We start from the raw sequence: 13,457 nt of genomic DNA, 5'->3' as shown, positions 1-13,457 counted from the left end.
AAGAGAGAGAAAAAATAAATAAATAAGTGAATAGTGTTTAACTTTGTTGGGAAAATAAGGTCATTGATATAGAGTGAGCTATGAAATGGTAAGTTAAAATAGGTAAAGTTATTTTTGTAGTGCTAAATAGCTAAATTTTTGCTTCCACCAATGTGGATGCTTTTAAACAAAATCAAACCAAAAGAGAGACTACTTGTAATAAGGAACTAAAAAATACAATACCAAAATGTATTGACTCAAAATAGAGTTATAAAAAACACAATGGTTCATCAATCTTAGAGCATTCACATCAGTGTATCTATCATAGAAAAAGTTCTGAAATTTACACATTTTTGTCCCAAAACTACCCATATCAATGGGTGTATAGATGTGTATATTTACACATCTGCTACAGTAATTATGTAAATATACACAGTTACTGTAGTTGTGTAAATCAATATTTTATTTTATTTTCTCTCTCTCTCTCTCTCTCTCTCTCTCTCTCTCTCTCTCTCTCTCTCTCTCTCTCTCTCTCTCTAAAGAGCACAATAGATCAACCATCCACCCACCACAAAAACCTAGCACCACTCAAACACCACCACCACCATTACAACACGTAATAATCCAACCACAATCAATGGAATCAAACCAAAAATCAACAAAAAATCAAACTCAAAGTCAATAGAAAATCAAATAAAAAATCAATGGAAATCAATCCAAACCTATTTATGAAAAACCCAAAATAAACCATCAACGGAGTACCATCAACCTAAACCCAAACCTAAATCATCATAGTCCCGCCTATTATGTTGCCAGAGAATATGGACTAGCCTTAGTCGCCATTGCCACATATGGAGATCGGTGATAGTGCGAGAACAAGCTCAGAGGAAATTTATGTGTGAGTGTGTGGGTTTTGGATGAAAGAAAACTAAGAGAGAGAGAGAGAGAGAGAGAGAGAGAGAGAGAGAGAACAAATTTATAGAAAATAAGATACGAAGAAAAAGAGTAAAAATAAAAGACATAGTAATAAACACCAAATTATCTAAGTCATATTAAGTAATAAAATAACATTATATTCTTATATACTATTTTTATAACGTAATAGAATAATATCTATGAAATCAAAAAAGAAAAAGAAAAGATTGTTCCTAAAAAAAAAAAAAGGAAAAGATTACACAACTGAACCACATCAATCCAAAGTAGAGTTCTAAAAAATACAAAAATTAATCAACCTAAAGTAGAGATGCAAGAAAAAAAATTTCACCAAAAAATGATAAAAAAATGAGAGAGAGAGAGAGAGAGAGCTTTTTTGTGTGTAAAAGCTATTCATAAAATGAGAGAGAATTGCAAATTATAGTAAGAAGATGAGAATAAGAAGAGTTAAATATAAAGGAAGATAAAGAGATACAAGAAGAGTGATATTGAGATAGATAGTCGTGGGAAGATGAAAAGGTAAAAATGAGGGGAAAAGTTTGAGAAAGTGTAACAATAAGTTGATAATTAATAAGAAAAAAAAAGTTAAAAATGAGAGAGAGAGAGAGAGAGAGAGAGAGAGAGAGAGAGAGAGAGAGAGAATGAGAGAGAGAGAGACACACACAGAGAGAGACAGAGAGGTGGATGATGTGGGTGCTGATGTGGCTCATTAGAAACGTAACAACGATAAATACTACACATTAACTTATATATATATATATATATATATAGATATAAATTTGGTTAGTCAAAAATCACAATTAGTTTACTTACTGTTGTTTTGATTTCTTTTGTGAATTTGCTATTAGTTTTTATTTTATTTATTTATTTTTTTAAATTAGTGAATATGTTTGTTTCAAATTTTGTGTGAATTATTCAGAAATTGTTCCTTGCGTACGATTGAGAAGTGAGGGCAGCGTAGAATTAGTAGAGTTTGGGTTCTTTAGTGTCACGGGGATTTGGATTCTTTATTTATAGGAAAAACTACATTTTGCCCATTTATAGTTTATACGAAAAATACTTTGGATACGTTTGGTACATTGAATGGAGATTATGACAGGAATTGTAATCTTTATTACTGGGAATAAAATGTGTTGTAATGTAATAACTAAACATATTCATTAGTTTAGTTCTGAGTTATGACATTAGAATGAAACTTTACATTTATATTAGGAAATGTGTTATTACTCATATAATTATATCTTCTTAAAATTTGTTATTTTTAAATTTAAGATAGATATGTGTTATTTTTTTATGATTTTTTATTTTTATAATTGTTAGATATATATGGAAAGTTTATTTACTTGAAAATATATTAAGTTTTGAAATTATTATACTTACTAAGGAATAACTAATACAACCTCTTAAAGATGAATAATTATTCCTCATTTTGAAGAATATCTATTCATAAAGAATGATTATTCCTTGTAATAAATATATAATCAAACTAAAGAATAACTAAATCATAGGAATAATTCTTTCTCAAAAAAAAAAAAATCATAGGAATAATTATTACATTACAGAGACTATTACAGTCTACCAAACATACCCTTAGTCTATCTGTGGTTTAAAAATTAGTACTTTACTTATTTAAGGTTAGCTCTGTTTGTCTCTCGTTATCTACCTTTGTTAAAAATGAATAATTATTCCTCATTTTGAAGAACGTTTATTCATAAAGAATGATTATTCCGTGTAATAAAAATATAACCAAACTAAAGAATAACTAAATCATAGGAATAACTATTACATTACAGAGACTATTAAAGTTTACCAAACATACTCTTAGTCTATCTGTGGTTTAAAAATTAGTACTTTACCTATTTAAGGTTAGTTTTGTTTGTCTCTTGTTATCCACCTTTGTTAAAAGCATGGATAAATTTATATTTTTATTACCCTTACATATTTCTCTCATCTCAAAACATAAAAAACTAAAAAAATCAAAGAAAAAGAAAATTTAAAAGTTAGGTTTAGTAAGAATTAAAACCTAAATTTTACATATTCTTTTCATATATCAACTTTTTGATCTTTTATTTTAACGTATTAAAAATTGAAACTATGCATTTCCTGTCGTAGCAGACCCAATCCTTAACGGTCACAGACTCACACCTCATTCATATTTCAGACTTTAGACACAAAAGATTAGACAACACACAAAGCAAATGGCAACAATTAACCCATTATTATATTTTGTTAATTTGGAAACCCAGCTTGTGTTTTGCTGGTAGTTTAATTTCGGCCTCTACTCTAACTTTGGCTGATCAACTAAAATTAGCACAAAAAATATTAGTTCAAATAGAAACAAAGAAAGTTTTTTTTCTTCTTCTTTTTAAATTTGTTTTCGTCTGTTCGGTATAATCTATAGACTATAGGTTTCATAATCTGTTACATGAGTACATCGATTGTAATTCCTAGGGAAACTTCAATAATTCTGGTAGACGTTCTAGCCAAACCCCCAGAATTACATGTCAGAAAGAGAAAATTATTGGAGCCACCCAAGTGTTTGTCAGTTTTGAAAACAAGGAAGACGATAATGCAAATGGGAATGGCGATCACCACCGTTGATACTCATACTCATACGACGACGATGCTAACGTCAGAAGCGAGCGAGCACGTGAGGGCACTGTTCTTGGTGCGCATGTGGAGGAGCTTGGTGATTGTGATGGCGTTGGTGATACTCATGGACGGAGCTATTCATGGGCTAGGGGGGCAATGGCCCCCCCTAATTTTTTTTTTTTGAAAATAATATAATTATATAACTATATATTTAGGTACTAATTTTAGCAACTTTATTCAATAAAATTACATTTTGTCCCCCTTATTGATCATTATAAGAGAAATGTTATAGGTACAAACTTTTTTACAACATTTTTACAGACTATTGAGGTAGCAAATTCTTATTGGTTTGTATCTGAATCCACCACTTACATTACTTTTTTACTTACTAATAACCACTAATCATAATAAAAATTTGTAAAAAAAATTGTAGAACTAGTATTTTCCTCCTTTTAAAGTCCATAAAAATATTTATAGATCTAAAATCTAAAAAAATATATATATACAAGCCCAAAATATTATCCAACAACAAAAATTACCAATAGGCAATATCAAAGCTAAAAAAAAAAAAAATGAGAGTAATCAACCAATTTTACAAAAAACAAACAACTTAGTCCTTTAAAAAACTTTAAATAAAATAATTTTGTCTTTGCTAATAAAGAACACACTCTACACACACATAAAAATAATAATAATAAAATGAAAACATTTGCTAGCTAAGCAATAGAGCCCAAAGTCAGAGCTACTGCATATAGTTAACAATAAAACTGCCCCCCTAACTCCAAGTTCTGACTTCGTCCCTGGTGATACTACTCTCGGTCCTGGTCTCATTTCGTCAGAGGTGGAAGAATGAGGAAGGTGGGACCCAGAGCCAGAATAAAATGAAGAAAAAATCAATGGAAAGAAAGAAAAGACAAATCAATTTCCTTATCTTAAAAAGAAGATGTAAAAGTTAAGTTTTAATTTTTACAAAACCTAACTTTTAGTTCTCATTTTTCATTAATTTTTTAGTTTTTTATGTTTTGAGAGGAGAGAGACATAAAATGATAACCAAAATACAAATTTACTATTGTTTTTAACAGAAGTGGGCAATAGGAGACAAACCTAGCTAATAGGTGGATCAAATACTAATTTTTAAACCACAAATAAGTAAAGTGTTTTTTGGGCAATCCATATATGGGTAAAGTATAATTTTCTCTTATTTGTATTTGAATGAGTTGGAAGTTGTGAGGTGATTGATGTGCACTCAGAATTCAGAACCATTTGGAGTATTATTACTTATATTTCAATTTACAAAGGGTTTTACTAACATATGCTCTTAAGACAAACGTTAGTAAAATCATTTAAGGAAATTAAAAAAAAGAAAAAAAAGATAAAAATGACTAACTTTTTTTTTTTTTATAGCTTTTTTAATGTTTCATAAAAAGTTTTTTAAAATAGATTCTTAATATATGCTTTAAGGGCACAAAATAACTGAATTCTATGAGTAGTTTTATGATTACAAATTATTTTACGACTCTTTTACTACAATTTCATGTAATAAATAGTGAGTAGTTAACTATTACTTATACATAAATCTACTTTTTTTTTTTTTTTTTTTTCAATTATACCTTGTTACGTAATAGTTGTGAAAAATTGGGTAGATCAAGACTTTTCGGAGATATTTTGTAGGTTTGTATTGTCAATTTAGTTGGTGAGGAAGGGTAACACTGTCTTTTCATGGCCTCAGCAGATAATAATATCCTATCTTGCCAGCCAATGAAACAGTACTTGTAACACGTGTAAGTACACGCCCATCATTTTATTGTTAATCGGAAATTATTGAATTGTGTGGGTGTCTACTCTTTATACTGAAATTCCCAAATAAACCTTCCATTCATTCTTCATAAAGCAGGCAACCCCTGACTCCTTTGATCCAATCCAAGGGGGTAAAATAGAAAATTCGAAGCCAACAACAATCAGATAACAGCAGCTTTCGTTAAAAGTTAAAAACGACCTCTCCTCCTCCCTTCCGAGCCACGAGCAAAACACGTGCTTTGAGCTCACCAATCTCAGCCGTCCAAAATTAGCATCCAACGGACACTGCCACATAACCGCCAAAAAGAAAAATGGAAAAAAAAAAAAAAATGAGACCCATGAAAATTCGAAATCGAAAAAAACCGTTTCCCGGTGATGTGAAACGGCCCCAGAGAATCAGACAAATCGACAAAGTAGCTGTACAGTGTACACAAACATCCTCGACGTCCTGTACCTGCCTGCCTGTCACGTTTGTACCTGTTCGGACCCTATCATCCTCGACGTCCTAGCCGCTCCCAACCTCTGCACCAATCCTCTTCCCCCACGTGTCCCCCTCCCTCCTCTATATATATATATATATTTTATATTATACATTATACATTCTGATTCATCACCCCTCTCTCTCTCTGTCTCTGAAAGCTCTGTTTGATTGTGAGTGAAAAAATGGATAGGAATTTGGAGAGCTCTGCCTCTGATGAGGTTAACTTCGACGCCATGTTCTCCGGAGTGAGCCTTCAGTCTTTTCTCACTCTGAATACTACTCACACAATGCCCTCATCAGCTACCACCACGTCCACGTATCCCTGCCAGGACTTTCCGGCTCTCAATCTCAACCGCTCCGCATCCGCCTCCGCCTCCGCCGCCCACCTCGGAGAAAGCTCTTCTCTCAACTACGCTGGCTCGGACTCGGAGTTCAAGCTTCCCAAAACCGAACCGTTTTATTATCCATCGGACGGGTTCCTCGAAACTGAGTCTACTCAGCCATTTAACTTCTTATCCATCCCAATCCCAAACCACTCCGTTCTCACCAACTCCACGTCATCATCTTCTTCACCTTTCCACCACTTGCCAGACCTACACTCCCTCGAACTCACCCGAGCTCAACAGGTCCAAGTCCAACTTTGTCGTCCTCTTCTTCCTGAGTTGCCATCGAAACGAGTCCGAGTTGAGTCGGCGACTACTCGCAGCCAGGAAACCCTAGACTCAATCGTGCAGAGCTGCAGGGTGATGCCACAGAGCAAGCTGGCAAGGAGGCGTCGTCAGAAGCTGAGCGAGAAGACGCAGAGCTTGCAGAGGCTAATGCCATGGGACACGAAGATGGACATGGCGACTATGATGGACGAGGCCCATAAGTACATCACGTTCCTTCAGGCCCAACTCAAGGCCCTTCAGACCATGCCTCCTTCCTCCTCTTCTACTTCCTCATCCTCTTCCTCTTCGGCCAATTACGAGTTTGGTGGGCTGGAGAGGCTGACCCGAAACCAGGTCCTCCGGGTCCTACTCAACTCGCGTGTTGCTCAGACTGTGCTCTACTCCAAAGGCTGTTGCGTTGTCTCTGTCGAGCAGTTGGATTTGCTCCAAAAGCTGATTTTCCAGCAGCGGCAACAACAGCAACTGGTGCTTGCTCCATCTTCGTCCAGGCTCTTCTTCAATCACTGACTCCTCTGACACTCATCAGAGTATTTTCTTGGTGGCGCGTCTTTTCCACGCCCCTTTTGCGCTTTTTTGGCATTTTTAGTTTTTCTAACTAAGGGAAATCTTATAGGAATATGAAAAGGTTACTAGTAGTCTAGTGTTTTAGCTCCAAAAAAAAAAAAAAAAGAGGAAGAAAAGAAAAGAAATTTCTGAATTTTGTGTTTTGAGGAGTATAGGGAAGTTAAACGAATGAGAAAGTCAGGCAGGGAAAAGAGAAAACAAATTTCTGAATTTTGTTTTTGTGGGAATTTGTTTGTTTGTTTGTCTGTTGTTGTTTGGCTGATGATTTGGTTGGTGATGTTTGTACACGATGGTATTAATGGTGTGAAAGAATGACACATTCATGGACTCTCTCTGACTCACTCACCAAAACATTCTTTCTGCTATATAGACTATAGACTATATAGTTTATGAAGAATTAATATAGCGAATAGCGTGACCCCATGATTTGTGTTTGGTGCCTTTGCAGCATGGTCTATGAGGGATTGTTTTGTGCAAGTCTATGTAGACTGACTCATGAATTAAATATATTAATTAGGCACATATTCCTTCTTTATTATATGCTTGTTCTTCTGGGACTGGGACTGTTCTTTATTTTTTTCATTTTTTGGTTGTGGAGTACTTGTGTTTCCTAGTTTGGGCTTGGTCACTAATGTTAGTAAGACAGTTTGAGATAGCTTGTGTGCAGTATCTGGACTAACCAAATCAAGTAATCCAAAGAAGGAATTGGCCCAACTTTTTGATTTCAAACATGGTTGAGTTATATAAGCCAATTCATCTCCTTTGGGTTTGTCTGGGTGTACTACATACTCAATTAATAATTGCTCTTTTTTTTTTTTTTTTTTTTTTTTTTTTTTTTTTTTTTTTGGGTTTGAATGGTAGCCCTTACTTAAAGCTCAATAATTTCACTAGACGATATTTTTGCTGTGAAGGGGTAATATGGGTTGAGAATTCTTGTCAATCTAAGCATGAGTTTGGATAATGGTGAGTGGTGTGTTTCCAGCATTTGCCTTTTTGGCTGGGTCACACGGTATTGTTTATGACCTAGCCAAAAACACAAAAATGTGCATACTAATGCATTTTTGGGTCCCACAATATTATTTATATTTTTAAAAATTATTTTGTTACAGTATTTTCAGCAATAAGTTTTCAGTTTTTAGCAAATAAGTGGTATTTAAACACACCCTAACTCATAGTTGTCAAAACGTGTATCGTATCGTGAATCGATTTTTAATTTTTCTGTATCGTGTATCGTATCGTATCGTATTGTGTATCGTAAGATACACAAACACTTAATAAAATTTATAAAAAAATTATAAATATACATATATAAATGGTATATTCATTATAAGTTTTGAATATATTCAACAAATGACTAATTTATTCATCACTTATATAATAATATTTAACAAGCTAACTAAATAAATCAAACTAGCATCTGTTTATAACATACACATTCAAATTTCTTAAATTCAAAAGTGATAATATATTACAAATGACCCAAAAATAATAATTTATTTCCATCATATTCATCAAATTGCTTAATCAAACCCATCTAATTAAGTCAATGCTATCATCATGCTTATAATTTTGCAAACTTATTTTTTCATTAAAATTTTCTTCATCATCATTTGTCATTAACATTTACTATCTCTTCTTGTTCTTTTTATTTTAATAATATTTTAATAATTTTTTTTTGGCATTCTAGTTTCTTGGACTTATAACAATAATGATAAAAATAAAAAATTTATATTGTCAATTAATATTTTATTCATAGTATATAAAATAAATTTGTAAATATTAAAGTGAAGGATAAGTGTGTACTAAGTAGTCTAATTGTAGGAGAGAGAGCAAAAAAAAAAAAACTTATGAACATGTTATTTTAGTAGGGTAAACTAAGTAAACTAATAATTTTTTGTTAAAAACAAGTCTAACAACTTGTTAGATTCAAATAAAAGTACAAATTTTAACAAAAAATCTTATTTTAAAGCATTTGTCCATGAATCGTACGATACGTACGATTTTACGATACGATTCATACGATACGCACACTGTATCGTACAATTCATAAGCACTTACGATACGTCGATACGATACAGAACTTTTTACATACGATACGATATGTATTGTACGATATTAACAACTATGCCCTAACTGTTTGTATGTATAATATTATAAAAGTCTATGAAATTCATTAAAAAATTTAGGATCACACTTTTTAGTTATCACAACTCTCGACAAGTTATAAATAGTGGAGAAAAAATGGTGGATTCATGTGAAAGTGTCACATAATAAATTAGAGTTTACCATATAAGATGTAAAAAATAGTATAGTAAAATGTATAATCCTATAATAATTCAAAGGTCACATGCTATCTCTTAAACGGTGGAGTTCGAGTAAAGTGAGTAGAAGTAAATTTATGTGAGAATGTATGTGTTTTTTGGGGTGATGATAAGTTGTTATTATTTATATAAGGAATTCTTTCTTCAATAATATTTTCCTTTTTAACAAGATAGTGACTGTAAAACTTTACTCCTTTGTGGAGAGAATTTGAATTCAAATCTCCCTCTCCAATTACGGTAAGCCAGAAATTTTAATGAGATTATTGAAGAAAAGTTGAAAAATTGAGAAATTTGTATTCCGGATCATGTGACTTATCAATTGAATTTTATTTTAAGCAGTTATTTATTGAATGCCATCCTACCGTGCACAATTTTACTTTAAATAAAAAGATGCACATTCATAACAAAAGATATGTGAAGATTAAACTTTTAAAGGGAGTCTCGAGCATCATAAATATTGAGCCATGAGCCCATGATGATGATATAACGTCTCTACAGGTAAATTACACTAAACTCACTGAGAGGATTTTTTTTTTTTTTTTTTTGGGGGGGGGGGGGTAGGGTTGGGGGAGGACAAGATGGATTGTTTTTGGAGAAAAAGAAAATGATAAAGTTTTGATATAAAATTGATTGTAACCTTAGGTTACAACCTTACTCAATATCTTTTTATTAAAGGTGAATTTTGATAAATCCACCATTAGATTACATATTCTTTTTATATCTTTCATGCTTACGAAATTTATAGAAAAATAAAGATTAATAGTTATGTCATCAATAAATTGTTTAAATTGCAAGTTTTTATAGTTTAAAATTATATATAAAATATAAGTTTAAAGTTTATACAGTAAATAATATTTGATTGATACAAAATTTAACATGTGTATTAAGAGTGTAAAGAAGATGTAATTCAACGGTTAAATTTTCAAAATATGTAGTAATATTTATTTTATTAAGTAAGTTTGTAGTTTTAAATTACAACTAATTTTGTATCTAAATTTTATAAAAAAAAAAAAAAACTATTTTCTTTCTCTTTTGAGAATCAGGAAACCCCATTTTCAAACCTATGCTTATGTGAACAGGTCTGAAAAGGCGGTACATAGTGAAGAAAACTCTGGGTTCAATGTTGTATAGACAGGGTGCACACACGTTTTGAGCTTTGTCTTTTAGGACTTTTTATATGATATTTATTACAAGCCCAAGAAGAGGACATTTTTTTCCCTTTTAACCAAGCCAGATCTGCCAATGTGCTAGACTGCTAGTGGCTTCTCACACAAATGACATTGACCCCTCATCATGCGTTACAACTTATGAGGAAACCGAAATTTTAATTGTTGAAAGATTAATCAAGGTATCAAACCCATCACAAAAGGAAAAGAAAAGAAAAGATCACTCAACAGTAATATAATTTGCTTGTATAGTTGTATGTTTCACAAAGCTCATTTAACCCACTTTGTATTGTTGGCTATTCTGACATTCTTACTATAATATGAAGGCTTATGTTGAAGATCTGTCGAATTGGTTTCCCCTACTTTTTGGAGGATCAAAATAGGAACATAAAAATAACTAAAGGTGTATCTTACTAATGAACCATTGGCTTTTAGAGTATAGTCCTAAGAAGACTAAAAATTACAAGAAGATAATTTCAAAACACAAATAATGATGTCTTTTTGAGGTTTTATGAAACAAAAATTTAGTAAAGGTATATATATATATATATATATATATATAGATTTAACCACTTAGAATGACAATTCTTCCCTCCGGGAGATAAGATACTTCCTAAAGGTACTTTGAGGTTTTATGAAACAATAGTTTAGTAAGGGAGGTGTTCTTTTCTTCTTTTGTTTTAAACAAAAAAATTAACTAAATGTTACCCAAACATTTTAGAACTCTATTGCCTTTTTATAGGGAGGTGTTCTTTTCTTCTTTTGTTTTAAACAAAAAAATTAACTAAATGTTACCCAAACATTTTAGAACTCTATTGCCTTTTTATACTTGGATATATTAACCATGATCATGGTGTTCTTTTCTTCTTTTGTTTTAAACAAAAAAATTCTTGGATATATTCACCATGATCATGATCATAAAATTCAAGACACAGCTGAGGGATTTTAAAATCCTAAAATTTAGGTTGGGACTGCCATGATCAAATTTAGAAAAAGAGGAATGACGGGGGAAAAACACAAATAGAAGGATAATGTGACTTTATTATCAGTGATTTGCAAATCCATATTAAAAGTCAAAGAATCACAGTGACTTGCCACCGTTTGGTCATTTGATTAGATCATAGATGCCTAGGCACGCTCCCCAATGAGCTGGGTTATACCCTACTTTCCTTCTTCCCCCATCAAAGGAATCCAAGACTGAAGAAAAAGAAGGAGAAAGAAGTCACAAAAGCAACATAAAGTGCGTAGACAAAAGAAGCTTTTACCCGCTTATCCCCAGCTAATGCCCATTCTACACACTTTTCTACTCTTTAAAACCCCTTAAACTTTGTTCAGACGTTCCTTCTCATCTAAAACATAGTAGAGACTAGAGAGAGAATTTGTTCTTTTCAATTGCTCCATATTTTCCCCCAAAAAAATGGCCAAGATAGTAGGTGCTTTTATTTGTGTATTGATAGTGGCAATGGATGTCATGGCCGGGATCCTAGGCATTGAAGCTGAAATTGAACAAAACAAGGTATGCCATTTATTTCCTAAGCAGAAAACTTTGTATTTTTATTTTAGTATTTTTTTAAATTTTTTTTTATTTTTATTTTTATTTTTATTTTTATTTTTTATGTTGTAACTCAAAAAATTTCAACAGGTCAAGCACTTAAGGCTATGGATATTCGAGTGTAAAGACCCAAGTGAGCAGGCTTTCAAGCTGGGTTTTGGTGCAGCAGCACTTCTGGGTCTAGCCCATGTTATAGCCAACTTGCTTGGTGGGTGTAACTGCATTTGTTCTCAAGAAGAGCTCGAAAAGGCTTCCCCAAGTAGGCAACTCTCAGTGGCTTGCCTCATTTTCACTTGGTATGTCTTAATTAATTAAGCCTGGACTTGATTGTGTGAATAGTACTTTGGCTTGATTGTTTTTTTGTTTTTGTGATTGATCAGGATTATATTTGCCGTGGGATTGTCCATGCTGGTGATAGGGACTTTGTCAAACCGCAAGTCAAGGGCTTCCTGTGGTTTCACACACCATCATTTTCTGTCCATTGGAGGGATTTTGTGTTTTGTTCATGGCCTGTTTTCTGTTTCATTTTACGTTTCTACCACTGCCAACCTTAGTTAGTAAGAAATGAAATGCATGTATGGAGGTCATAAATCATAACATAAGCCTCTACTTTACTCGTCCTTCTCTTTACATTAGCTTTTTCTGTTTTTCAAAATGTAACCACTTTAGAATGACATTTCTGACCTCCACATGGAATGTGTGAAGCTTTAATATTGCTGATTTCAACTCTTTACCTTTTCTATGTTTAACATATAGTGAATATGTTAAGAACTTGGTCACTACTTACTACTCACTACATTGCCCACTCACAATTGTGGGCCTCTAAATTTGTTGCATTACAGCTTGGCGAAGTTTCGATTAAAAGGTTATTGAAAAGAAAAATGTGGTTTCATTGGATTATGCTTTTATAATCATTGGGAAATGGGAATATGTGGTCTTTAACCACCCCGATTAATTGATATTCAAATCTCGTTTCCATTTGGGTGCTTTTTTATATGGTCGTCTTTTGTATGGTGTGCCTTTCTTTGATAATGTTTCACTGGATGGATTTTTTTTTTCCTTCTATCTTTTCCTCCATTTTAGCCTTTGAGATAAAACGAAAGCATTATAGAATTTAACGTATAGTCTAAATTTTATCATAGTTAGAGTAGATTAATTTAATAAGTTTAGAGAAAGTAAAAACTTGCAACGCTTGATTCAACTCTGGAAAATTCATTTATAGTTTACCCGTTGGCTGCTGCACCTTAAAGTTGAACAAATGTCCTTGTCCAAATAAATCCGCTTGTAATGGCTCAAGCATAGCATTAATCAATAATTACATCGAATCAGACTACTATTTGATTAACCCTATTTTATTGGTTTGGAGTACCACCTTACAACAATAAGTTTATTCAATAGGGA

At 32.5% G+C, this 13,457-nt stretch overlaps 2 protein-coding genes across 2 annotated transcripts; both read left to right on the top strand.

Moving 5' to 3' along the window:
- The first annotated feature begins 5,925 nt into the window (after nt 1-5,925).
- Nucleotides 5,926-7,447, top strand: LOC115958226 (transcription factor bHLH117). The gene has a single exon (XM_031076624.1). It carries the CDS (start codon nt 5,965-5,967, stop codon nt 6,958-6,960), a length of 996 nt encoding a protein of 331 aa, XP_030932484.1. The 5' UTR covers nt 5,926-5,964; the 3' UTR covers nt 6,961-7,447.
- Nucleotides 7,448-11,732: 4,285 nt separating this feature from the next.
- On the top strand, nt 11,733-12,767 carry LOC115958096. The gene is made up of 3 exons (XM_031076460.1): nt 11,733-12,020; nt 12,147-12,352; nt 12,437-12,767. Exons 1-3 carry the CDS (start codon nt 11,922-11,924, stop codon nt 12,612-12,614), a joined length of 483 nt encoding a protein of 160 aa, XP_030932320.1. The 5' UTR covers nt 11,733-11,921; the 3' UTR covers nt 12,615-12,767.
- Nucleotides 12,768-13,457: the final 690 nt, after the last annotated feature.

Source organism: Quercus lobata, chromosome 8, assembly GCF_001633185.2.
Source record: "Quercus lobata isolate SW786 chromosome 8, ValleyOak3.0 Primary Assembly, whole genome shotgun sequence".
Classification (NCBI taxonomy): Eukaryota; Viridiplantae; Streptophyta; class Magnoliopsida; order Fagales; family Fagaceae; genus Quercus; species Quercus lobata.
The sequence above is the reverse complement of the archived record's forward strand: the minus strand, read 5'-3'. Positions and strand labels throughout refer to the sequence as shown.